Source organism: Chamaea fasciata, unplaced genomic scaffold (genome assembly GCF_029207755.1).
Source record: "Chamaea fasciata isolate MVZ Bird 193981 ecotype frontalis unplaced genomic scaffold, bChaFas1.0.hap1 SCAF_3, whole genome shotgun sequence".
NCBI classification, from domain to species: Eukaryota; Metazoa; Chordata; class Aves; order Passeriformes; family Sylviidae; genus Chamaea; species Chamaea fasciata.
Genome location: NW_027094088.1, coordinates 35,722,825 through 35,750,781, shown reverse-complemented (window position 1 = coordinate 35,750,781; position 27,957 = coordinate 35,722,825). Strand labels below are relative to the sequence as shown.

Genomic DNA, 27,957 nt, shown 5'->3' with positions numbered 1-27,957 from the left:
GCGGCGCTGCGGGAAACGAAACTGAGCGGGATCTGCGCACTGCGCCGGGCTGGGCTGAGCCGGGCCGGCTGCTGGAGCGTCCGCGGGTCCCGGAGCGTCGGCAGCGGCACGGAGGTACCGGCGGGCCGGGGGCGCGGGAGGAAGGGCAGCGCGCCGTGCGAGATGGGCTGGCCGCAGCCCGGCTGCCCCGGCCGGGCCCGCCGCGCTCGGTGACGGCAGCCTGCGGTCGTCTTTGGTCCCTGTGATTATACTGGGCGTCATCGCTGCTTGAAGGGATGTGTTAAGGGCCTTCCTTCTGAAGGAACCGATTCTAATTCTGGAGAAACGTTACTTATTGTTTACCTCCCGCAGAATTCAGGGAATGATCCAATCTTTTTCTGTCAAGGAATCTGCTAAGAAATCTCTAATCGCTAAATTCTCCACTCTGCTTTCTAAAACTGTTTTTCCAAGCAATGACTTCCAAAACCTTTGCAAATCAATAATTTGAATTAGAAATTCGAACTAGTTTCCCATGAACTTTGTTCCTGGCACCAATTTTCTATCATAGCGGTGACCTATCTACCAGGATTAGGGGCTGCCTTTATTCTCTGTCTAGAGCAACAGACACATCTTTGAATGTTACTTTGCAGCATCTACTGAAGATTGTGCCAAAATGGATTGTGAGTATGTGACGAGGATCAACCATTACTGTCAAATACATAAACTTACAATGGATTATGACACCATCGATAAGAAGGGCCCATCTCATGATCCTGAGTAAGTTTACTGGGCATGTCTGTAACTAGCAGGGCTCTTCCTGCAGTGAACAAACTGTGTAAAGCTTGCAGTCACAAATGTTAATTTGCTGAAAGTACAGATGTCGTGGGAAAGCTGGTTGAAATCATGAATTGAATGGTAGGTGCATGGGTAGGTACAGTTTAAAGTGAAAACTTATTTCAAGGGTGATGGCTCTTTTTTCAGAAAGTACCAGCATTGCACCTGTTACTTACTAATAACTCTATTGCATGTTATGCATCTCCTCTCAGAAGGTGGATTGGGTTACAGCCAGAATTTCAGTTTATGATTTAAATGCTACATAGCAAAGTGTTTACAAAGCATTGTTGATTTCCAGCCAGAAAAGTGGGTTTATTAACTGCTTGCATACTAACATATTTAATGTGTAGTATATTTTTAAACATCTTTTACAAGAAAAGGATCTTTTATTTAAGAAGTTTTACTTTTCCACCACCTTTAATTGTCTCTAAAAGGGATATATTTTATTTTTTGACACTGATACAGTGTATTTTTCCCTTGCCAAAGGTTGTAGATACTCAAGATCTGTAATAGTTCCTTGTGTGAGTTTTTAAAATTTGTTTGCTAGTTTGCGTGAAGTCAAGCCTTATGCTAATAATTAATATGTTTCTTTTTATGTGTTGCATGTTGTCAGATAGCACTGTCTATGCAGATTTATTCTTAAATCTGATTACCATCCCAGAATAAATTAAGAAATATGATCTGGATCTCAAATGTTAATCAGTTACCTTAATTTTTTTCCCCATGTGGCTCATGTAATTCAAAAAAGTAATCCTTATTGCAGTAAAAACCACTGCTGTGATCACACAGCAACATCTTCATTCTTCAAAAGTGAAGAATGGCATGGGACTGACAGAATTTACATACATGCCAAATTATTTACCCCATTTATTGTGTTTTTTCATTGTTTTTCTGTGTGTTCTGCTACATTCACAAATGAAATTCAGTCCATTGTGTGACAGTGGTATCTAGGAAAATCCTGGGTAACTTGGGCTGTTCCAAGGATACAGTGTCAAGTGTCTGGCTGTAGTGATATGTGCTGTAAACCTCCTTCAGTCCCCCTGTTCTGCTCTTTCTCGGTGTTCTGCCTGCTAACTGAATGCATTGACCACTGCTGGTTGTAAGCTGGCTCCCTAACTCTTCTGAGCTGTGTCCCATCTCAGAAATCACCTTGCAGTGCTCTGAGGCATGATGCCTCCCATCCTTTGATGGTTCCAGTACTGTGGCTGCTTTCAGTACTGTCTGACAGGGTCAGTGAACACAATGTAAGAAGGTTAAAGGTGCACAGGGTGGCTCAGTCCTGAGCTTTCTTGGTCTGGGAATGCGAAGAGTGGACACCTAGGCCAGTCCTGCCTAAACCTATCTGTGTTTAGGAATTGCTTATTAACTTGGGGTTCATGGCGATAAATATGACTCTGAATTTATGACCAACTTATGTAACACTCCTGCAGATAAGCCTCAACTTGGTCATGGAGACTCACTGCAGATTTCCTCAGGATGCTTAAATAAAATGGTGTATTTTGGATGCAGTGTCATAGCTGAATGTGTGTAGTATTCAGCACTTAGGTATGGGTTGACTGACAAACTCCTTCCCAAAGAACAACCTTCTTACATGTTTTGTTTTTATTTTGTTGTTTCCTATGTGTAGAGTATGTGGCACACTATGGGTGTGCTTCTTCCACTGTTTGCCCCATTAAGATTTCTTGTTAAGCCTTGCTTAAACAATGGAGAGCAAGTGCTGTTGTGCATCTTCATTGTTTCCCACCCAAACATTTCATTGAAGGAAATTTGAGAATGAGGTTGGAATGATGAAAAAAAGTGAGTTCCTAAAGTCACTTCACTATTTGAGACTAATTTTCCTGCAGAGGAGCTCACAGTGCTGTACCTTGACTGTGTGAGTCCATCTCGTTGGCTGTGAGCATTAACGTGCTCTGCTGCAGTCTGAAGCACAGAGGTGCCCTGAGGCTCTAACGGTCACTGTGACTTGGTGCAAGTGTATGCTGCTGCTGCCAAGGCAGAAATCCAGTTGTTGTTTTCTCCAAAGGCAGTGTCAGAAACATTGGGGGATTTGCAGCTGCAGGACAAGTTGCATCTGTAAGGGCTGATTTGTCTGAAATCGAACCATTCATTATTAGGGCACAGCAGTGGGTTGACCCCAGGAGCCAGTGAAAGCCTCAGCCAACTACTCACTTCCCCCAGTGGGACAGAGAGAGAATCAGAAAAGTGAAAGGGAGAAAAACTTGTGGATCAAGATAAAGACAATTTAATAGACAAAGCATAGCTGGATGTGTGACCAAAGCAAAATACGGACATTGCTTACTCCTTCCCATCAGCAGGCAGATGTTTCCAAGAAAGTGGGGCTTCATCATGCCCAGTGTTTACTTGGGAAGGTAAACCCTATAGCCCTGGGTATCCCCTCTTCCTTCTTCATGTCCCAGCTTTTATTGTTGAGTGTGATGTCCTATGGCATGGAATATCCCTCTGGCCACCTGCCGTGGTTGTGTCTCTTCCGAGCTTCTCACATATCCCTCCTCTGCTTGCTGAAAGGCCAGAGTGGGAAAAAGAAAAAACTTTGTGGAGTTGTGCAAACATTGCTCAGCAGTAGGTAAAACATCAACCCTGTGTTAGTCCCAAAGCCACAACGTAGCGCCATTCTGGGTGCTCTAAAGAAAGTTAACCCCGTCCCAGCCAGACCCAGTACTGTCAGTCCTGAGCTGCATCCGATTCCCATTCTGAGTAATAGAGTTGCCATATGGGAAGCAGGACATGCACAGTTGTCGAATGGAGGGACAGAGAGGGAAGGGATCAACAGCTGAGCACAGAAAGGCAGGACTGGAGCTTGTGTGTGTTTGTTTGTTGGTATTTTTTTTGTTTTTGTTTTAATGGGGCTTCTTTTGTGTCTGCTTTTAAATTCATGTCTTACAAGCACCAGATGTGTTTTTTGCTCTTACTAAGCAGTGTACAACACAGGGTATTGAAGGTGAGTGTAATGTCACATCTGGTTTCATGAAATCAAGATTAGCTAATCTTTCCTCTGTTTAGTGTTGCACTGCTGAGATGTGTCCTGGTGTTAGGGCTTCACAACCTTGCTTGTAACAATGCTGACCTCATCCCTTCTTACGCTTTAAAAATTGAATTATTTTGGTTTTAAAAGGCAGTTAAGCAGTTAAAAATGCTGTTGGAACTAATAAAGTACATGCATAGAAAGAAAAATTTAAAAAAATATTTGTAGTAAAGAATTGCAATAATCATACGTTTGATATAGTAAAAACACATTAATGCTTCAATACTTCCCAGTTATCCTATAGTGCTTTATAGATAATAAACCTAAAGTTTAATCTGATAAGGTAATTGAAGTATATATATGGGGAAAATGTAGCAATGTTTCAGACAGGTTTCCTTCATTGCAGGTTCACAGTTGTGGTCAAAATAAACGGTAAGGAATATGGTAGAGGCACTGGTAAAAGTAAAAGAGAAGCAAAAGCAGTAGCAGCAAAAGAAACATGGGAAATGATTGAGAAACAGGTGAGTAAATAGTAGGATTAAGTTTTGGGGGGTTACATCACATGTAATGTAGTAAATGTTGAATATCTAAAAGTAGACTTTCAATAAAATGTTATTTAATTTGAAGCAGTTTCTAATTACTTGAGTTGTCTTTGTTTTGTCTTACTCAGCACTTTCCTACTTTTTATCACTGAATTGTTTTCCTTATTGTTTTCCTATAGGGTTGATGTCTAATATTGTGAGTGTTTCCTCCTCAGCTGTTACAGGAGATAAGGAAATGTATTTCCCTTTCTTAAGCTGCCTTGGTTTATCCAGTGTGGACAGTGGTCCTTTTATATCTCGACAACTGTTCAATGATTCAATGTCTTCAAAACATCTGCAGGGCATTACTCAGTGTGTCTGTTGCCACTCTGCTAATGAAATTGCTTAATTTCACTTGTTCTAATTCATCTTTTTTTCCTTTTCATTATATTCTTGACAGTATAGCTGGCTATATACTCTATCCTTCCTTGATTAAGTCTAGGTTTGAATTTTGCACCTTAGTTTTCTGCCAAGTGTTTTGCCCTCCTTTATTTGCCATTCTTTATTTTCGTTTTTGACTCTGAATGCTTCCTAGCACCTTTTGAGGGAAATCTTTCCTTACCTTTTTCTATACGGCTTTTATTATGCCACTGTTGTTACTTTAACACAATTGCTGCATGTTTGCTGATATATTTCTGATGTTGACTAATCATGGTACAGCTGAAAAGTTCTGCTTTCCCTTGTACATGCACAGGAGCATTTGCAGTCCTTGCTAAATGGGAGCATCACCAGCATCCTGCTGCCATCCCTTCTTCACAGCTCATTCCCTGTATTTTCCTAAAAGGGGGGTGGGATGAGGTATGGTGAGAGGTTGTTTAAGGCAAAAGTGTAGTATGTGGAAAGTGGGGTTTACACTTATTCAAAATGTAACAATTATGCTTGGGATGGCTGTCCTTTGCCACAAAGGACTCAGTTAATGGAAACCTGGGATTTCTTAAGAGTCTTTTGAAATGTGGACAAACCTTGCAGCTAAATTAATTCTTGTGCACTTGTTTATCTTAATGTTTTTTTTTTTTAAGCTTAAGTTTTTAAGTTACCTGTTTTGTTTGTTCTATAGGAAAAGAGTCCTTCAAATATAGCAGCTGCAGAGTTAACAACTACTCAAACAACCTCACCACCTGCAGTAGACAAAGATTATGTCAGCCTATTAAATATTTTTTCACAAAGGATGTGTCTAATAGTTGATTATCCTCACCAAACTCGTACTGGAGATGCCCATGCTCCCACGTAAGATATAATTTATCTTCCTGCTTCCTTCAAATACTTTGTGTCTACTAATGCTGCCATTAGTTATTCTTGGTCACGTTAGCTGAATCTTTATCAGGAGTCACACCATTTGCTTGAGAGCATCATCCAAAAGCTTTTTGAGCTCTGTCAGACTTGGTGCTGTGACTGCTTCCCTGGGGAGCCTGTTCCAGTGCCCAGCTACCCTCTGGGTGAAGAATCTTTTCCTGATATTTGACCTGAATTTATCCTGACTCAGCTTCATGCTACCTCTTTGAGTCCTGTCACTGGTCATCAGAGAGAAGAGATCAGTGTCTGCCCCTCCTCTTCCCCTCATGAGGAAGTTGTAACTGCAGTGAGGTCTCCCCTCAGTTTTCTCCAGGCTGAACAGACCAAGTGCCCTCAGCTGCTCCTCATACAACTTCCCCTTGAGGCCCTTCACTATCTTTGTTGCTCTCCTTTGGACATCCCCAATAGTTTAATGTCATTTTTATATTATGGCATCCAAAATTGCCCCAGCACTTGAGGTGAGGCAGCCCCAGAGCAGAGTGGGACAATCCCCTCCCTTGCCTGGCTGGTGATGCTGTGCCTGATGCCCCCCAGGACAGGGTTGGCTGCCAGTGCACTGCTGGCTTATGTTCCACTTGCCAGCGACAAGGATCCACAGGTGCCTTTCTGCAGTGCTGCTCTCCAGTCTCCTGTTGCCAAGTCTGTACACACAACCTGGGTTGTCCCATCCCAGCTGCAGAATTCAGCACTTAGCCTTGTTAAATTTCACATGGTTGGTGATTGCCCATCTCTTAATTTTAGTGTGTTGGTCTCTCTGCAGGGCTTCCCTGCCCTTGAGAGAGTCAATAGCTCCTCTCAAGTTTAGTCTTGTCAGCAAAATAATCTTTTTCATGATTGTACCAGGCTCTGAAAGCGAGTTATCTTGAAGGCACAACAAATTATTTATTTACCATTATTAATTAGATTAAATGTATATTGGAAACACTGTCTGAAGGTGTATATTTCAGATTTCCATTCTATAATGTCAGTTGATTTTAGTGTTAAAGAATCATTAAATTAAGACTGGTCATATGGGATATAAGTCTTGATTCCCTGTTGTATTTTACAGGTATTCTATTAGCTGTACGATTAGTGGTCGTTTGTATGGAAGGGGCACTGGACCTTCCCGAGCCGCTGCAAAACAAGCTGCTGCAAAGGAAGCATATAAGAAGGTAAATAAGGAAAGCTCCCTGACAGTATGTGCTATATTTAGCCTAAACACAGAAGTTTAAATCTTTGAACCCTTTTCCTCATTGTATTTAAAAGCATATTCCATGGATGCCTTTAAAGAGGGAAACAATCCATATTTTAGTATGTTGGTTGGGCTACTGTTAGTAAAATTTATGTTGTGTTTCTATATTCCATTCTGTATTGAAAAAGAAAATCTAACAGTTGATACCTCTCTGTTGCAGAATAGGTCTGATATGTTGTCATTCAAGGATTCACACATATTAAAAATTTCTAAATTCTGACTCATATACCAGTTGTCTTCTGTGTGAAGTGTTGTTGAGCTAGCAGGTTATGAACATACATCTTTTACTGTCTTGTGTTGGATTAAAAATCTGTTGTGGAATGGGAAAGGCAAAAGCAGGAGTCAGAACCAATAGGACTGGCCTTCTGTAGAGTTCCAAGGCAGAGTCCAGTGAAACAATTGCTGGCACCATCCTCTGGAGAGAAGAGCTGTTGTCTTCATGCTGGCAGCTGCTATTTCCACATGTGCAAAAAATTATCAGAATTCCAACAGTGATCCAAACCCACTTCTGAAATGCACAGAACATATGAACTAACTTAAAAGGAGTGTAGTTTAAAGCAAAGGATGGCAGTATGGGGGAGGGAAGAAGTTTTTTTTACTTATAAGTACTTTTAAAATTATTTGGCTGTTACTGTGAATTTTCAATGCTTTTTTAATGTTTTTAAGTCAACCATGTAATTAATTAATGATTTATTATAGCTCCAGGAGCCTTTCTTAATATTTTCCTATGTTGCAAACCCAGGGATCTTTTTATTTTTGTTGAAGTCTGAAATTTACTACCTCAAGCAGAGCTTGTATACCAGGTAGTCTAAATTTGGGGTGGGTTGTTTTGGTTTTAATTTTTGTTAATTCTCAGTGATGCCTATATAACAAGCAAAATGTAACTGGCACATAGTAAAGGTACAGTAATCGTATTTATAAAAAAGAGGTTTATTTGTTGGCTCTCATTGAAACAAACCCTATGTTTTTGTTTCCATGACACCGTGATGGAAAACCAGGAAACATAAAAAGAAAACAAGTTTGTTTACTTTTTGTGATGTGATGGTCTATATCCATTGTGTAGGTGTTGGTGTTGCTTTTAATGTTACATTTATGCTCTTATGACATGGGTAGTAGAAGGAAGGAGAAGAACCTCTACTAAGTATTTGGGATAAGTTTTTTTGATTCAACCCCAGATTAGTTACATGAGTCTTGCAGTGTTTTCATGCTGAAGATATTGAATGTCAATTTGTACTGACTCAGATTTTCAGTACTGCTGATTACGTATATCAAAGCCTACGTATATCTCATTTTCCACACAGCAGTTGCACATGCAGCAAACAATGAAGATATTTGCTTTTCATAACTCTTATCCTGGTTTTGAATAGAATCCAGACTCTACTTTTGTAAACGTGTCTGTACAGAACGCTTACTGTGACAGGGCTTTGTGTTTTTCATTTCTCTAGGCAGAAATTGGGCAGATGCCTTTCTTCTGCAGGGCTTTGAATGTTTAGTGCAGTTAACAACTTGCTTTAGCACCCTGTAATCTTCCCTCTATCCTCTTTTGAGGGCATCTTTTGCACTAGGGATTTGTTTATGTGATTTTAATAAGCATTCTTGACTTTTTTTTTTTTTTTTTCAGATAGAAACCGAAAGATCCAATGGCAGTTGTAAATTCAGCAAATATAGCAATGATTCTCAAGTGCCAGCTGAGTCTGACTCAGAGTAAGTTTGGTTCACTGCTAATGTGATAACAATATATTTACTAATCTTAGAGGGTAATGTGCCCTAATTCTAAATAAAAGATATCATTTTATTGTTTTATTGCAGTATAAAGCCATGTAATTTTAACTTCTGTTCCTTAAACTTTGTAGCTAAGTTTGTTCTATTTGTGCAATTTTATGTGAGTCTGTATGGGATAGCTTATAAAAAGTTTAGAGCTTTCTGATTTATTCATATTTTGCCATAGGTAGTTCTTTCAGAACCATTCTTACTGTGATGTAAATGGATTACCCTACCTCATTCAATAGCATTGTTTCATGCCATTTTAACACTAATTTTCCTATTGGGACACTCTTGTAAACTCAGTGTAATTCAATTTCAGTACTTTCCTGTGCTTCATATTCTGCTTTAGTCTCTTCCTTTTTTCTTTTTTTTTTTTTTTCCCCTTTTTTCATTCTGCATGAATCTTCATTTCCACCAAAGGGAAAAATTTGCTTAGCAAAAGAAACAGAACACACATTAAGTTGGATATGTGATTTGGGAACCAGTAGTTTGACCATAGTGCCACTACCACTTTTTCATTCTTCTTCTAGCTATCATAGACTCATTTATTAATGGAAATAAAAGACAATATTACAAAGTGTTGTTATTTTGGTGGCTTTCAAGCAGGATGTTTTGTAGTTTAAATTAGTCATGATTGTTAATGCTTTTTCAGGTTTTGCTTCAAAAACTGTGGGGTTTTTAGTGGTACTTCTTTTCTTGTTACAATAACTTTATTTATTTATTTATTATAAAATTTTTATTATTATTTATAAATTTCATTATATAATTTTATATTCTATATTATTTTATAATGTTATTAAATTATAAAATTTTATATTTGTTTATTAACTTTCACCGATAAATGGTCCATTATTTTTCAACAGAAAAAGCATTTACTTTGAGGACTCATCTGCAAAGTTGGTAGAAAAAATGGGAGACATGGCAATATGTGAAAAGCCTTCACCTCTGCAGGTATGGTATGAAAATGGTCTTCCTCATAATTACATTTTAGACCCTGAACAGAGTTTGCTTCTTGTCAGAGTTTAACATCAGTTTGTTCTTTTATCCACCAATTATTGGAAAATACATGCATTTTTCCTAAGAACAGTCATTACTGTTTAACCATTAGTCATTTCCTTCTGTATTGTGGATCAAATTTATGCAGCGTTTAACAAATGGCAGTACTCCCAAGACAAGGGTCAAACTAAGCTCATTTTTAACAATGGTAATGTTATGCATGTTTTTGCAATGATAATATTATGCATAGCATATGTGAAAAACACTGAGCTGAGATGCATTCTTATGACACTGCTTACATAAGGTATGATAATATTTATAGGCAATTCCTAGATCCATTATCAGACATGTTTTAAACCAACTACAGTGAAAATATTCAGGACACCTCAGTTAGGCTTTTTTTTTTTTTTCTGTTTTCCATGTAGAAAAAGGCACAAAGTTCTATCCAGAAGCCCAACAGGTATGTGTTGATTTTGAGATTGCTATCTCCTGTAAAATATATTGCAAATACCTTTATTTTTTCTGTCTCTAATAGTGAAATGCTGCTATTGGGAAGTACATGTCTTTTCTCATCATGTGTTAGAAAAATAGCTCATTATAAATTTTGCTTTTATCCTTGTTAAAGAAAATTGGCAGCTAATTTTGCTAATGTAAGAGACAAGGAAGAGAAAAAAAGCGTGTCAGATCCAAATGAAAGTTTGCCAGATGTGGACACAAATACTGGAGAAGAGAATGGGAATCAACACACTGTCAATAAAACGTAAGAAAGATTTTTTTTGTTTTTAATTAATATTTGTAAGGCAATAACAGTATGTATGAATCTAGATTTGTTTCTTTATTTATGGTAGAAGGAAGAAAAAACTGCTGTAGAAAGAACTTTCAAAGAAAACTGAAATTAGATTTTTTTTTTCCTGGAAATTTCAAATCTAGCCTAGAAACTGGCAAGCAGTGGTATTTAAAGCCCACAACCAAACATCACTCATGTGAGGGTGTGAGGATAATTACCTGACACTGGCCTGAAAGGGTCAGTTTCCCTTGTTGTTTTAATTTCCAAGGCTGTGATTTACACCTGTAGATTTGTCAAATGATCACTGTAGAATGATATTGCAGTGGATGTATTAGATCTGTCAAGATTATTTTTATACCCCAATTGAAAATTAAGTATAATTAAGTGTGGTTTTTTTTTTTTTTTTTTTTTTTTTTTCTTCTTTAAAGATTTCTTGATCTTTTTGAAAAAATAGAGCCTGTTGGTGCAGGTGGTTTTGGGAATGTTTTCAAGGCAGCATCGAAGAGTGATAAGAAAACCTATGCAATCAAACGAGTTGAATCAACAGAGTATGTACTGTATACTTACTTCTGCCTTTTAGGACAACCTTAATCAAAATTTTAATACTTTGTTTTCTCTCTTCAACAATACTAGGAGCATTTAGGTGATTTCCTCATTGTCTGTCCTTTCTAGTAAACTGTTCTCTTTATTTCCAAGTGAAGCTGAAAGTGGTCCTGAACTTTTGTTAATTTTTGCATGTAACAGGGTAATTTCTGCTGGAGCCATAAAAATGTGTTCTCTTTTCCCTGAACACAGTAGTGCTCTGGTTGCTAATACAGCAAAACGTGTTTGAAGAAAACCTGATGATTATTAAAACATTGAAAGCAGCCTGGTTACTTCTGACAGGCTACATGGAAAATTTCCATGTCAGTAAAGCAAAAATAACTACAATTACAGAAAATAGAAAAAAAATCCAAGTAATAAATTTTGTGGTTTGCAATTGGAAAATGCTTTATACATGACCCATGTAGTCATTTACCTCATGCTATGTTACTTGTCTTTTATAAAACTCAACAGAGAATGATGATCTTAATTTTTTTTTAAAGTAATTTTCTGTAACCATTACCTTGTGGAGTAGTTTATCAGCAGTAGAAAAAATTAATTTAAGTTATCTGTTGAAAATGTTTTAAATTGTTGGAGATACTTGTCCCTTAAATTGTGTAATGTGTACATTTCCCTTTGGATTCTTGTGTTCTTTGAAAATACGTGTTATTTTCATTGGTATTGCTATCCTGAGAACTATACTGAAAACCTTGTTCAAATAATTCTTCACGTAATGACTGCTGCTTTGCTGGCAGGTTTGCAGCTATCTGCTTTTTCAGCTTTTATTGAATGGGGATTTAATTCCTAATGTGGTTAAAATACTTTTTGCACGTTGAACAACTGAGCAGATGAAAGAAAACCCACCAAATTTCTGACTTCCGTTTTGAACTTATATGAAGGAGAATATTACGCTTTGTTTTAAAATTAATGTAAAACTATCTGTAGCAGGATAAAAATAAAAATATCTTTTATTTAACTTTGTATTGCATTGTAATAGGGAAATCCTTTTTTTTTTTCCTTAATTCTTTTCCCCCTCCTGATAGGAAAGTGGAGCGTGAAGCAGAAGGACTTGCCAGACTTACACATGAGAACATAGTGCGGTATCATTGCAGCTGGAAAGGGTATGACCATATAAAGTACCCAGACTCAAGGTAACTACAAAGTCATAGTTTGCATTCGCAAACTTTTTTTGCCATAGTGAACTTTATGCTGTTGATAACTGGTTACCAATTATTATACAAATATACATGCACATGTGCAATCTTACTGCTAGGAGAAAAGGCACAGGACTGTCCACCAGCACGTTGTATGTCATTAAGTATATTTATCTTATTTTCCTTGATTAATAAGATACATTATATAATTTTATATTTCTCTCCTCTCTCAATATATGGAACTTAATGAATTTATAGAGGAGAGTAAGGCTACAGAACTCAAAATTTGGGGCAAAAATTAACAACAGAAACTAGACAGTTGTCTGATAGTTGGCTACCAAATTCCTGATCAGAAGCTTCCTTTTTATAAGAAGTACTGGTCAGCCAGTAGGTATCATAGATTTAATTATTTCCCTAAATTAGTATTTTAACCGTGATGCCTGAAACAGTTTTGATTGTTTAGAAAAGGAATGCAAAATGAAATGCTCTTTAATTTCAAGGTAGCCTTTTGACACTGAGACTTCTGGTAAAACAGTGGTGAGAGTTTTACTTGTAAGTTAGACGATTAACTTTTCCAAGCTTCTGTGGGAAGTTTTTTTCATTAGCTGTGAATTCATACTCTTCAGCCATAAAATATTAATGGATTCAAAATGATGGTTGGCATGATACCTCTCCATAACTGTGCTCATTAAATGAGGAATAAAATGGAGGGAAAATAGGTCTGTCAAAACTGAACCATTAATATGTTGGAGCCCCAATATCATGTATCTATTTTACATTAAACAGTTACTGGGTACAAGACAGAAAAAAGTCCTTAAAACTGAGGAACTCAGACAGTTTGTGCCCTGACCTCAAGGCTCCAGAGTTCTGAGCCATTTAATGCTTGTTCTTTCAGTGCCTCGAGCAGCTTTGTTCAAGGGCACTCATCACACAGTGTACATAGGAAAAAACAGTGCGCACTTCTCTTTGAATTTTCCTTCCCCTCACCATCTCCAGTCTCAGCCTATCCTGTGGGCATCGCTGGAATGTGTGAGGCTGCCAGATGGGTGAACCATCTAGATTTCCAGCTCTCAGAATGGTTTCTTGTGACTAGCAGACCAATGTCAAAAATGGCCACTGCAGTACCTTCTCGACAGGACATAGTTGGAAAGAACATGACCATTCTGGGCAGGAAAGGAAGGCTGATGATGTGTCACTTGAGCAGAATAGAGAACACGTGTCAGGGACTTGTAGCAGTTCCTACAAGGCCAGATGGGAGCCAAGGACAGTGATATTTCTTCCTGGATAGGACATGCCCCTAGGTATGAGGGAAATGGAACTTGGGCTTTCAGAAAACTTCAGGTGGGAAACTAGAAAGCAAGAAAAACTACAGAAATATTCCAGGAGTATGTAGCAACTGAGCAGGGATTCTTTGGGTTGCAGTCCAATTTATTTAATACAAATTGCTCTAGGGCCCTTCTTAAAATTAAGGGACTTGCACACTTTGTTTTGGGTAACTCCAAAAATGATTACTAGCCAAAAGGGCTTTTGAAGATGACTTGGGGCAAATTGTATCTTGCCAATTTTAATATGGTATGTAATTTTCTTTTGAAGCTGTAATTCAGACAAAAAAATCTGGTGTCTTTTCATCCAAATGGAATTCTGCGAACAAGGGACATTGAAAGAGTGGATTGTAAAAAATAGCAAAAACCGAAACTATCATGCAATGGCACAAAACAAATTCTTACAAATAGTGGAAGGAGTGAAATATATTCATTCTAAAGAGTTAATTCATCGAGACCTCAAGGTACGTAAGATAGGTAAATAAAGAGAAAAAAAAACCCCAAGAAGTTAAAGGTAGTATACTTGCTGGAATTTCAGAGAATGTTAAATTGTTACATGCTTTGCTTACTCTGTTATGTACCCTAGCAGTGTGCTTCTTGGGATATTGCTAGTGATTGATTTTCTTTCAGCAGTTGGCTGAACCTCATCCTAAAATCAGAAGGTAAACTTGGAGGATCTCAGAATGCAATAGTTCAAAGAATCAGTAGTCATGAGGTAACAGGCATTTTCAGTTACTAGGTCACAAGACTGCCTATTGGAAAAAGAAAAGTTGCGTCTAGAGAGTTTGCTCTTGCCATATTGTAAAGGGATAGTTTATATATCCTAATATATGCTGTGTTTGATAACAATGTGGCTTTAGTTACTTTTGTTTTATGTATGCATACAAATGTTTGAATGCTAGAGTTTTGGATAGAATTTCAGTTTCTATATGCGCTCAGTCATAAGAAGATTTTATTTCAGTGTAAACATTGTAAGGGACAAAACCTTCACAGTTTCAGGATGGAAGCTATAGTGTTGCTTGCAGAGTTTTAAATCACTCACTTCGTGAAAAACATCATTAGTGTGGTGGCATTCCTAGGGTTAAGCTAACCTCCCTGCCTGACCACTCAGGAGCCACTCTGGCAGTCCAATTCCCACCACCAGAGACCTTGGCAGCTGGGACTGAAGTCCCTTCACAGCAGGCAGCTCCAGTGAACCCACAAGTGCCTCACTTGACCCTCTACACACCCCGGCCATATTTGATGCTCAACATGGGGTTCAAACCCTTGACCCTGAGATCAGGAGTCTCATGCTCTACCAGCCGAGGTAGGAATAAGGCTGTGATTGATCAGGAGTGGTTTTCACCTTTAATGCTCCTGCTGAATCCACACACTGCTCGCTCCCTTCTCTGTCCCCTGTGGCAGGCTGGAGAGGAGAACTGGAGGCAAAAAAAGGTAACGAGCACAGGTTGAGATAAGAACAATTTACTGGAAACAGCAATGAGATAAGAAAACAAACACAAACAAAACCAGTAACAACATTAAAACCGGAAGTCTAAAAACAGAGTGATTCATATGCAAAAAGTTCATTGTGGAGCCCTACCTGATCATGCTCCCATGACCCAGAAGCAAATCCTTCCCCCATTCCCAGAAAATGGCATGAGGTGGTATAGGATAACCCTCTCCTGACCAGAACCAAGTTATACTGCTAACTCTTCTACCTGTGTTTGAATTGAGGAACTTTCCTCTCCTCTTTGATCTGCTGTCAGCTTAGGCACTTGGCCATCTAAGATTCCACAGCCCAGAACCAAAGTTGCAGGATAGATTTAAGCTGAGATTGAAGTAATTAGTGCCTGGTAGGAGCAGAATAGTGTAGCCAGCTACAGATACTGTATTAAATGTGTTGGACATGGTCAGACTTGAACAGAGCAACTACACTGAGCATTCTTTACATGAAGATCTCTTCCTGTTGACTGTTAAGTATCTTCTGGCCTTCTGGTCCGCTGGAGCTTCTTTGAGTAAAAGGCAGCGTGAGGCTATTTGGTTTTGTTTCAAAGAAACTTCTGGATGTTTCTATCTGCTTTGGGAAACTCCATTGAAGCATATATAATTCTATTTTTATTTGACTTTGTGTTCTGGCTTTGGCTAGGATACAGTTAATTCCTTTTCAGTAGGCGGTACAGTGCTGTTTTGGATTCAGTTTTATAGTAATGTTGGTAACATACTGACATTTTGGTTGCTACTAGGTAGTGTTTATTTTAAGTCAAAGACTATTTTTCTACATGGAAGGGGGGGCTGATTTGCGGCCAGGGAGGGGATCTGGCATCAGTCAGTGGGTGGTGAGCAATTGTATTGTGCATCACTTGTTTCTCCTTGTTTTGTTTTGGTTTTTAAAATCCTTTTATTATCATTATTATTTACCATTATTATTAAATTTTACTTTTGTTTCAATTATTAAACTGTTTTTAACACAGTTTACAAGTTTACTTTTGATTTTCCCTCCCATTCCACTGCATGGTGCTTAGTTGCCAACTGGCCTTAAGCCATGATACTGTCAAATTTAAAAAGGGGAAGTTTAATGGAAATGTAAAAGCGATGCTCTGAGATACCTGCAGTAAGCCTTAACCCTGCATTTGGTTTAGTACACATGATCCTTCTGTGCCTAGGAGAAACTCTGACTCAAATGGAATTCCATGTGAGACTAAATGCTTTGCCCAAGTGCTGGCTAGGGCTGAAGAGTGAAAAGCACTTTGGGATATGGAATGTTATATGCACAATGTATTTGAAGAGCAATTAAGGCATGATACAGTTATGACTGAGCTGGTGGAAAAAAGGGTGCTGTTACTGCAGAATGTACTACTTAAAATTTAGTTTGTGTTTTTAAAAATTGATTTCACTTATTTCTCATTCCACACCATCAATTTTTTAATGCAACTTTCTGAACAATTATCAAACTTTATGGGGAGCACTTCTGTGGCTGATTATGCTTGATGATAAACCTTGGTCATTTGGTGATTTTTTTTTTCTTCTTACTATTTTTATGTATGAAAATAGCCTCAGAATATCTTCATATCACATGATGATAAAATAAAAATAGGTGACTTTGGTCTTGTGACTTCTGTGGCATTTGAGACTCTGACTGAGGACAGAGGAACAAAATCATATATGGCACCAGAACAGGTAACTATTCTGCTGTAGTTAGATGTGTGGAATAAACTCAGCACTGGATGTTCTCAATCCTAATCTCAGTATTAAAGCAAGTTGCCTAAAGTTTCCTGGTATGACTGTATGAGAGGATAACTGTATTCTGGAGAAAGCTTTACCACAAGTGTGGTGAAGTTTTTTGCTCTGTGTGAACATACGGTCTGATGCTGCATGCTGTAAGGAACGCTCTTGTAAAGTCAGGCTGCCAGACATATATTTAAAACTGAATTTAGAGCCCCTGTTAATTGTGTAATTTGATGTAATTGTTTCGTTATTTGTCACAGGGCAATATTGGCATGCTTCATCTGTACAGGTCTGTAGAAGTCCTGTAGAAATCCTTCATTTCAGGATGTTCAATGTGACATAATAGTCACTATTTAACAAGTCTGAGGCAGAAAGGGTTAACAACTAAGAAGGACATTGAGTAGGGCCAGTCCTGTAGCCTTGGGGTGGAAATTTCTGCTGACTTCAAATTTTGCTTTAAGAAGTGCTGTTCTCCAGTTGGATTTGATGTCTGTATTGTTCTGTTCTACTCTGTCTAGTCTGGGGCCAAATATGGAAAGGAAGTAGATATTTATGCACTGGGATTAATTTGGTTTGAAATTCTTTCGGCATGCAGTGGCCATGAACAAAGTAAGGTATGTAATCTTTAAATTTAAAAACTCCCACTGTTGTTGTTTTGCCTTGCTGCTGGTATCACATATTGTTAGCATTCTAGAAGCAATCTCTTTATCTAGGGTACTATCTCCATTTACAGCTTTTTCCTTAATTCATTTCCATAAAGCCTGTAAGTCCTCACACCTCAGTTGAAATGTCATAACTGAAGGAAAGAAATATTACTGTTTGTTTCCCTTCTGTCCTACTACATATACACTAAAGCCCAAGCATGCTAAAGGATAATGTCAAGCAAAAAAGGATGTCAAGTTTTTTCTAAATCTTTTTCTTTGATCAAAAACTTAAAGGGAGTATTTTTTTAATTTTATAAAATAAAAATTATGGATGAGTTTTGTCTCTGCCATGCTTTTGTCTTAACTGCACAGTGGAGCAAGAAAAGTTTCCACCAAATCAAAACCCTTGCAATTTTCCAAAGTGAAAACAAAAGTGATTTGGAACACACTGCTTTAAGTGAAACAGATATTATTTCAAAAACAAACCCCATGTTACTTAAGCTTTTCTTAAAAAGCTATCTTGGATGGGTTTTGAGTCTTTTATGTGTAAACTTACATATGGGTAGGACAGTGATGTGGCTACTGGGTATCTTGTCTAAAGTAATTGTGGCTGGACTCAGACTTTGAGCACTGTTAGCCAGATCCTTTTGCCAGTATGAGAAAATCCTACCAGTGTTTCTGTTCAACTTGGTCTGTCCAGCCACCTTGCAGTAGTTCCTCAGATCTTCTGTTACTGCTCACAGTTGACTGCAAATGCACGCAGAGTCTCATGGTGTTTACAACTGGAAAAGCATAATGGCAGGTGGGGAATTTATGTGGATGGAAAGTCCTAGGATGGCCTTCAGATTAGGTCAGCAGGTCTTCCACTCCATTAGATTAGAAAGAATTTCACTTAATGGAAGATGATAAACTCAGTGCTGGCAAGCCCTGCTGCAAGAACATCATATAAAAGCAAAGTTGATGATTCTGTGCTGAATAACTGGTTCAGTAGATGATCTCCAGCAGGTAGAGTCTAAAGGTACTGCTAAAGGGTAGGGGAAAAACTCGAAGTTCATAGGAGCTGGTATTTTACTGGGTAGTGGTTGTAAAGTGCTTGCTATGCCACACTTACAGGGTGACAGGCCTCCAACTAGACCCCGTGCTGCTGAGTGGGACGCTCTGGGACCTGCTGCTCAGCCAGTTCTCAGTCCACCTCACCATACTTTTGTCCAGCCTACTCTTCCTGAGCTTGCCTATCAGGATATTGTGAGAGACAGTGTCATATAGAAGAAAAAAATGTTAACCATAAGCCATTTCTAAAGCATGTAATGACAAATCTTCTGTTGCTTTGAAGTCCATGTAGCATTTTATCCAATGACACAGAAATAAGTGTGTGGTACTGAATATGATGAAAAGGAGGAATCACACCTGCTTGGCTTGCAAATAGAAATTCAGTTGTCTTGCCTCTTTTTTTTTTTAATGTCATTAGACAATATAAATCCATTACTCTTAAATTAAGAAAGATAATGGTTCTGAAATAGAGAAGACTATTGAAACAAACATGTCATTGTAGTGTGTGAAGCTTTTAAGCTTAGAAATGGATAATAGTTGATGAAAAGGTCATTAAGCCAAACCAAAGCAGAACTAAATGAGAAAACCCCCAACTTTCAAACAGTTTACAGTTACTTTTTGAAGCCTTACATTTCCTGTAGATTTGTGTTTTCCTAACTACTTCAGTAAACTATATGGGTCATAAGATGGAGATACAAAACATAACAAATAAAAGCATACCAAAACTATTCTTTTATTAATTTCAGGTATGGCCTTATGTTAGAAAAGGTGAGCTTCCAGAGTACTTCACCAAACTTTTTCCATCAGAGGTATGGGATTTTAATATATTTTTTGGTTACTGTATAAACTAAAAAAAAAAAAAAAAAAAAAGAATCTATTGACATTTCAATTTTTTTGCAGGCATCCATAATCAAAAAGATGCTTTCAGAAAACCCTTCAGCAAGAGTCACTGTATCTCATTTACTTGACCTTGTTAAGTCTGCTGATAAAGAGAAGACACTTAAAAATTATTCTTACTAAATGTCCTTTCACACTGTTTATAAAACCAGCGTTTGATGAATTTATTACAATTGATGAAATGACAACAGATGTCAGAAGCAACAGCCAGACTTGGGGTGTGTCTTTTCCTTGGCCACATCATCATTCACGTCTGCCAGCTGCAACCAGGACAGGGCACTTCTGCAAGAAATCATGTACAGTTTTTACCTGGAAATATAGGTTGTGGATGAGCTGGAGTGTTCTGTAAAATAAATAATAGAACCTAGTTCTTTTCCCCTCAAAAATTATGTTGATGTGCTAAAGTGCTAACTGGGTTGTAGCAAATCTCTGCATCTGTTGCATCCATTATCTCTTAAGGTTATCTATTGCTTTCCGTGGAAGAAGTGCTGTCTGGTGCTGAACTCAAACTTCTCTGATTTGTTCAGTGGTATTGTTAATAATCACTGGAATGCTCCCATTAATACCAAGACTAGTTCTGGCAGAAAAAAATACTGTGAAGAGGTGCATGTTATTCTTCACTGAATTTCAGTACTTTGAGTTTTCTTATCTCTTCACAGCTGTGGATGACATAGCACCTTCAGTGCTCTAGAATTTAAACTTGTAAAATGAAGATATCTTAAGAATTTAAATGTTAAACATTCAGCTGCTAGAAAATCTAGTTTAGAACAAATCTCAATTTTTGAAAACTAGGTTTTGATCGTGGTCTTTTTTAGGAGAGGAACATTCAAGGTGCTATTAATATAGGAAAATTCTCCAATTGCCTTAGTAGTAACCATTTGAAATCCTAAGCTGAGAGAGCCCTTTAAAACATTCCCGTGCTTCTAGGTTTTAGTCCCTTATTGCAATACTGAGGCATGCCTCACCCTTAGTAACTGTATTGAGTACCTCTGCTGTGCCCACTTCCAGCCGCACAAAAGGCAACAGCAGGTTCTCTGCTACTCTTCATTTATATCCTTCAGAGTTCAGCCTTGCCTGAACTCAAAGAACTGTGTATGGTGTGGGGAGCAGGGTGAAAAGGCAGCCACATTGGACCTTCAGATGCTTGAAGGTTTTCTTTGAGGTTCTTTGACCTCTATCTTGTCAAACTGTTCATTGATGTGGGGCCAACAGAACTCTGTAAGGGCAAATGAGCAGGGATTTTTAAGCAAAAAAATAGGTAATGTGAGAAGCACTGTATGCTTTTTCTGAAATGTTAAACGGGTTAAAAGTGGGTGACTGCTCTAAAAGAAAGAATACAAATGAATGTATTTATATTTTTAGGGAAATTACTGATCTTCTGGTGCAAGCATTTGTTGCTAAATAAGAATGTGATTGTGCAAACTTTTGTAAGGCCTTACACTGCTTTCTTTTTTTCACTTTATCATGAATCACATATATAGAATCACAGAATGGTTTGGGTTGGAAGGGACCTTAAAGGTCATCCAGTTTCAACCCCCCTGCCCAAGGCAGGGACACTTTCCACTAGATGACATTACTCAAGGCCTTGTTCAACCTGGCTTTGAACACTGCTAGGGAATGGGCATCCACAGCTTCTCTGGAAAACCTGTTCCAGGGCTTCATCACCTTCACAGGAAAGAATTTCTTCCTAATATTCAATCTCAACCTTTTATTTTGAAGCCATTCCCCCTTGTCCTGTCACTACATGCCCTTAGAGAAGGCCCCTCTCCAGCTCTCTTGGCAGCCCCCTTTAGGTACTGAAAGGCTGCTCTAAGGTCTCCCTGGAGCCTTTTCCAGGTTAAAGAACTCCAAGTCAAGCAATTTCCTTTGTCAGTTCCCCCAGGACCCTCAGTGGATGCATGGCAGCAGGTCCATGGACTTTGAACCTCTAGGTTCTTAGGATTTTCTTGAATCTGATCTTCTCTTTGACATCTCTGGCCAGATTGAAGTCCATCAGGGCTTTATGCTTTCCTAACCTTATCCTTGACTGGAATTCCTAAAGTATTTTATTAGTCTAGACTAATTAGTATTTCTTTGCAGTGGTCAAGCCTTACAGACAAAATACTACTATTTCTGCTTTCTCTTCTCTTTAATCTGTTGCCCTGATTCTTTAGCCTTCTGATGATGTTTACATAGTTCGAGTGGAGTCTCTCACTAATGTAACTTAAACAAGTAGATTGTTTTTGTACCAGTCTGTGATGGACTGGTGAACTGACCACTGGGGTCAGAAAGGTGTTCCTCTCATCTACCAATCCTTGACCAAACTCCAAATCCTATTTAAACCCCAAATCATAATAAACTTCCTCTCTTTCTCTGCTCACCTCTGAACCGGAGTGAGTGTGGTTCTTTTGTGTCCCTACCAGTGACATTAATCTATTGGGATAAAATTAACATATAGCTGGACTTGATGATCATAAAGGTCTATCCCAACCTAAACAGTTCTATGAAACTATTCATAATAGGAAAATTGACATGTGACAATTGATATCTTGGCTGCATTTCCTTTACAGTTTTTGGACAGAGCAATGTAGTATCATTACCTTCTTGCTGTTAAGTAATACTGAGTTTGTCCCAGTAGTTTTTGATGTATTTTCCCTGCATAGTATTTGTATACTTCAGCATTAACTTTTTATAAATGACTAGTTACAGTAGTGACTGCTGTTCCCTAACTGTATTTTTATGTAAAAAATGAAAACCCACTATCATGATCTAATTTTATTTAATTATGGAAAATATGCACTTTTATGTACAACAGAATACTGGTTCAAGTAATGTCACTGTCATGTTTCACAAGCTTTTTTTTTTTCCCCAAGTTAAAGACAGTAAGCAAAACCAGTCTGGTATTTAGGCATCTCTGTGAAGATGAAAAAACCCTTTTTAACACATTATGCAATAAAGTGATTAGCCAATCCTTATATGCCTTTACTCATTTTTGAATTTTATTACTAGTTGGGCAGTGCATAAACAAACACGTGAAAGACTTAACCTACCGCTAAATTATGTTAATTCAATTACAAATACTAAGTTTTAATTACTATTAACTTGTGCATCAAACAGAAAACATGAATTTAACTTGTCAACCTAAACTCATCTTCTGCATACTTCGGTATGAGTTCTTGGGTATGGCACAGCTCTGAGCCTTTTAGAAGATAAAAGATACTATGAATTATACATACTTATCTAGGGCTCCTTCCTTTACACTGGCTTTAGTCATGGTCTGCAGCACTGTCTCCAGGACAGTTTGAAGATAAATCTTCAGAGTCTACAGGACATGCAGGAAAAAAAAGTGAGTAATTGCAGCTCAGGGAAGGAAAAGATGATTGCTAGAAATATTTCTAGAATCCATGCAGAACATATTAAATAGAATTCAAGGTTTACAAGATAGTAACTCTCAAATTTGTTTCAAAACAGCAAATACAAATTCTCCTCTCTTTGGTGCTGTGAAACTGGATTGTTTCGGAAACACCTGCCAGCTTTTGCAGCTTTTTATGGTATTAGTTTTAATATCTGAATTATGTTTTTGTAAAACTAATCAAATGATAATGTAAATTCAAATAAATGTCAGTATGGTTGGCTGTGTTTTGTTGTGTGTGGGTTTTTGGTTGGTTGGTTGGTTAGTTATGTCTTTTCTGCATATAAACCTAAAAAACTGGCTAACAATCACAACAACAATATGTACAAAGATACACAAACAACATGTACAATAACATATGTACAATATGTTGCAATTTATGCAAAACCCAGCAGCCTGGAAGGTAAATTTGCTATGTAGATTTGGAAGCTACAGGAAGAGAAACACAAAGGATGTATTCTACATCTGGAGTCTAGCTGCATAAGCAAAGTAAAGCACCTACAAAAGCCTGGTTCACTCTCACCTTCATAGGTTGTCCCACACCAAATGCAGTAGAAGTGCTCCTCTCTTAGATAGGCTGTCAGGATGTGCAGCTTTTCTGAGACCTAGAGATATGTACAGGTATGTGATGACCTGGGGCTCACATGACATGAACCACTCTGAGCTACTGGTTTGCTAAAATAAAGTGTTTAACCTAATGCTATGGAAAAGCTACACAAGGCTGTAGCTCAGTCAGAGATGAAGTTTCCCACATTTGTAGAATAGTGCACAGGAACTGATGATCTCTGGAAAGTTAATGGCTGTTGTTTGCTCATCCTTCTTTCCAGATAAGAAACCCGCACTGAAGAGAGAGCTAAAAATATTGCTTAGCTACCTGATTTCATGTACATGGTATCTTTTGTGAATTTTTTCACACCTAATCTCTGCCAATCAAACTCACAAGGCTAACAACAGCTATGTAACCTAGTTCTTAAAAATATGTATTTCCAAAGTCCATCTTGAGATATCTGTGAAGCATCTTCAGAGATTAATTAGTGACTCTAAACTTCAACCTCAGACATGAGATGAGGCACCCAAAATTATAACTCAAAAGCAAATAACTGCATATCTTGGCTAAGACACAAAAATGTTTAGAATTTAATTTCTAGGCTACTTTTTCAAAGATCAGCCTCAAAACAGATGAGCAATAAACCAGTGGTTTAATGTTTCATATTTTATCATGTAACTACTATAAAAGTCACTGCTCTGGGATTGCAAAAAGGCCCTTTACAGTGTGGGAAACATGTATACATACATCCTTTATAAATGTATGTATACCTACATACTGTCTCAAGGAATATGAAGTTTAATTCTGAATCGAGCAATTAATTCAGTTGAAGAGCTTACACTTAAATCTGAGCTTGTGCATTCATCTTCCTTGTCTTCCTCATCCTTTTTGTCTTCCTCTTCAGGTTCTATCCAAAACCAAGTCTCCTTGGGAACATCAATATCCTTAAATAACAAGGGATTTAAATGGAAGTTATCTGTCTTTGTAGGTTTTCTTGTAAGATGCTGGATAAAACTAATTTCTAGGAAGTGAGGTGTTAGCCTTAAAAACTTGCATGTATAGTATAATCAAGAATTACTAAAGCTGCAGGTAAGTACAGCACTCCACAAGAAGGACTATTCACTTTTTTTGTTTTTTAAACAATGGAATGCATGCCAATGCTAACACCTAGTTCTATTTCCTCTATGTTTGGTATGCGCAAGGCTACACAGCAACATCATCTCACACCAAGCCCATGAGCTCGTTTATCAGTTGAAGACATGCTGCCCCAAGTTATTGCATCAAGAGATCACATGGTGCTTCCTAATTCACCTCAGGTAAAGTTAAAGGAAGAAAAGTAGGCAAGGATGACTAAGCTTAATTCAGCTGATTTCATGTGAAGCAAACTAAGTAGTATTGAACAATCTCAGCAGAGCTTGTGAGGTGGTATTAGCCTTCATCTGGTTAAGAGGGGGAAAAAAAAAAACCTTTGAGTTTTCCAGTGGCAAAAATTCATAGTAGTTCACTGCTGTTACTCATTATTCCTTGCAAGTGGAAGGTACTTAGTTTTGTGTGGGTTTTAGCTTGTTTTTTTAATACTACTTTGGTGAATCTGCTCATTCCCTCAATCATAATCCCCACTCTTGGAGATACTAAAGGTCTGCCTGGTCCTGGACAACCTGCTTTAAGTGACTCTGCTTGAGGAGGAAGGCTGAACAAGATGACTTCCAGAGTCCATTCCCAATGTCAATCACTGTGTGATGCTGTTGCTCCCTCACTTAAAGCAAACAGCACCATTATTTAGGATGGCCTGATACTGGAAGATATGCAAACAGCTCAGAAGTAACCACAAGAATGCAGAAGCAAAAACACAGGTCCTCACATAAATTACCATGAGGTTGGTGTGCACCTTCAACTATCTTAATGGTACAAACATAGACTTGGAAATATTTTAAGAGGACTGAAGTGTTGCCAAACATCAAGACTTAAGCTAGTTACCCCACAATTTTAGAGAACTTCCAAGAACTGAACCACTACATTGTAGCCTGTATCTCTAACCTCTAAGTCTTCCTTCCAACCCCCCAGAAAACCCCCCAGGCCTCACTTTTTGCATATCTAATTGCTGGCAGGCCCTCTGGCTTTTTCGCAGGTCCCCTTCCATTTTACGTTCTTCTTGTTTGGTTTTGAATCTTATTCTGTGAAGAACAAGCAGAGGTCAATAAGCAGGCAGACACACAGTAACAGATGTATTAAAGCCCACAGCTTTACAAAACCTGAAAATCTAAGATTCTATTCCTATTAATTTTCTCAGACCTGAACAACACTGAAGTTAAGAAGTCATTTGGACATTGTTTCTGTGGGAGCACGCTTGCACTTTTTGGGAATTATACCTTCAAGATACCTTTTTTGACCACACTACACCACTACACTGTTTCTTCATCAGGTTTTCCTAAGACATAAAGAAGTGGTTCATTAAACATCTGCAAAAGATACAGCCTTTCCTAAGCTTCTCTTCTCCATATATTACAGGCCAATCAGGAGAAAACCAAAACAACACAATCTTTAAAAATGTACCCTGACTTTTAAAACCATTGTACCAACATTGCTCAGGAATATCTGTGGATTTTGTATTTCAAAATATAGGTTTCTCCGATTTAAAAAGCTGCATATGACTTGAGAAAAGTTAGTATGTATATTGTTTGCGTTATTAACAATTACAAAACTAAACAGTGTAGCACATGCTTTTAGCATTACAGTGTTCACCTAGTTTTGCTTTACAACTGAGAAACAATTGCTCTGTATTGTAGCTCTCACCTTCCAATCAAAACATTCAAAAATAGTAGCACTTTAAAAGGATAACCAAACTTCAAGCATAAAAAGAATTGCTATTTAGACATTGCTTGGAATATCGGTTGTATGACTTTACCTGAACTGATCTGCAGCTTGTTCATTTGCTTGTTTTTTCATATGGAGTTTTTGTCTATAGTTTTCCAGTTTTTCTTCAGCTTTTCGCTTTTTTAATTCCTCATGACCAAGCCCACTTCTGCCTATGTAAGTTCAAAAGATGAATGTAAGCAGTTGAGAAGCTCTGATATCCAGCTAAATAAATCAGAAAGTGCAACAAACCTGTTTTTATGTTCAGAGGAATAGGTTCAACAATGCCTTCTCCTGTAAGAGAAAAAATACGTCAATTAAAAAAAAAAAAGAGTTTTTCTCAAACAATGATTTGTGCAGTATATTCAAGCAGGAGAGCTGCCTTTGCCATTATTGTGATTTTTTTTTTTTTGCTTGGAAGTTGAAAACTTCCCTATTAATACACATTTAGTGCACTACAAATGAAACAGCTGTACTGGAAACTCCCTCTCTTTTTTGGCTTGTCTGCTTGAATCCTATGTACTTTTTTCATGACAGGACCAAACTGAAAGAAGAGGTGTTGATGTGACAGGTGTAACACGCCTGTGATGAAGACTGCTTTGTTACTGCCTTTTGGAGCATTTTCATTCTGCAGTCTCACAACAATGATAAAGAATAAAAAGAATCTGTCTGGGCCAGTTCATTGTGATTGTCTGCCAGAGATGCTGAACTGGCATAGCAGTCAATGATTCCTTGTTTTACTGATTTTACTTCATCTATTAAGGCTTCATGAGGGTAGGCCAGTGTGCACTGTTTCTTTTTCAAAATCCAGCTATAAATTTCAAGAGGGTCTGATGTTTTATTGAACACTATTAGCTTTACAAAGCCATCAAAACATCCTTAATGCAATTCCTCTAGGAATGCACGTATGCAAGTGCATTTATTGAGCTGCAAGTGCTCCTCTTCCCTTGCATCCCCTCAATAGTCTGTACTATTTTTACTTCTGTTTTAAGGATTTGCTCTCATATTTTGTTCTGTCACAGAACCTTCACAGTTCTGTAATGCTAAGGCTCTCCAAGAGGCACTTATTGACCCACCAACAAATGAAGTGACAGCTGCAGTCTGTAAAATATTAAGGCACGGCTGAATACAGACACACACTTCCAGCGAGTGACAAACTTACCACTTTTGCCAAGGGCCTGGCCGCTCTTGTAGCCCATCTTCTGGAGCAAAGCAAAACCTTTGTTCTCGTTGCCCAATGCACTTTTCAGTACCAAGTCACGTCTCTCTTTTTCTTCTTCTTTTATGCTTTTTTGTCTGTTCTTCTCATTGGCTTCTTTTTGCTTTTCTTCCTTCTGAAGAGCTTCCTTCACCCGCCTCACCATGGGCAAGCCTGGCCTTACATCCTGTCTGCGAGTTAGTAATTCCAGCAAACATTAGCTTTTTAAAAAAACAGGTTTACAATCATTCAAGAGGGCTGAAAAAAAGAGAACTACCTACTTAATAAATAAATCAGACATATAGTCTTCCTCTTCATCTCCCTCCATGCTTAGCACGCCTCTATGCCGACGCCTCGTCTGTGGAGGCCGTCAGTGCGTGTTGCCGAGCATTTTATTTCCCCGGGCCTCCCCTGCGAGGCGGGGGCCGGAGGGGCCGAGGGACGAAAACAGCTGAACCCGCCGGGCCGGGTTGTCCCCTGCCAGCCCTGGGGCACCCGCGCCCGCCTCCAAGCCCACAGCGCGTATTCCCGGGCTCCGCTACCGCCGACCACCGGCGGCCGCGACGCCGCTGCCGGCCCGGGAGGCCCGGCGAGCTGCAGCCAAGCGCCCGGAGCCGGGACAGCGGCGGGAGCAGCCCGGGACCCGCGCACCCTCCGGGCCCGG

The 27,957-nt window shown here is 38.5% G+C and overlaps 2 protein-coding genes across 5 annotated transcripts; one reads left to right on the top strand and one right to left on the bottom strand.

Moving 5' to 3' along the window:
• Window positions 1–21: 21 nt before the first annotated feature.
• On the top strand, window positions 22–22,258 carry EIF2AK2 (eukaryotic translation initiation factor 2 alpha kinase 2). The gene is made up of 16 exons (XM_066178581.1): window positions 22–114; window positions 630–756; window positions 4,203–4,317; window positions 5,435–5,604; window positions 6,719–6,821; window positions 8,523–8,605; window positions 9,529–9,616; window positions 10,087–10,121; window positions 10,287–10,421; window positions 10,877–10,996; window positions 12,074–12,181; window positions 13,778–13,970; window positions 16,540–16,665; window positions 17,232–17,327; window positions 19,154–19,216; window positions 19,308–22,258. The coding sequence occupies exons 2-16, from the start codon at window positions 653–655 to the stop codon at window positions 19,425–19,427; spliced, it is 1,659 nt and encodes a 552-aa protein (XP_066034678.1). The 5' UTR covers window positions 22–114; window positions 630–652; the 3' UTR covers window positions 19,428–22,258.
• Window positions 19,496–27,957, bottom strand: GPATCH11 (G-patch domain containing 11). Of its 4 annotated transcripts, none has more exons than XM_066178582.1 (9): window positions 27,575–27,957; window positions 27,258–27,484; window positions 26,348–26,389; window positions 26,148–26,268; window positions 25,326–25,416; window positions 24,082–24,186; window positions 23,219–23,300; window positions 22,520–22,605; window positions 19,496–19,586 (listed from the first exon to the last, which is right to left on the bottom strand). In XM_066178582.1, the coding sequence occupies exons 1-8, from the start codon at window positions 27,619–27,621 to the stop codon at window positions 22,550–22,552; spliced, it is 771 nt and encodes a 256-aa protein (XP_066034679.1). In that variant the 5' UTR covers window positions 27,622–27,957; the 3' UTR covers window positions 19,496–19,586; window positions 22,520–22,549. The 4 variants fall into 4 exon arrangements, with proteins under 4 accessions (XP_066034679.1, XP_066034681.1, XP_066034680.1 ...); XM_066178584.1 differs by having other exon boundaries at window positions 19,523–19,613; XM_066178583.1 differs by having other exon boundaries at window positions 19,557–19,647.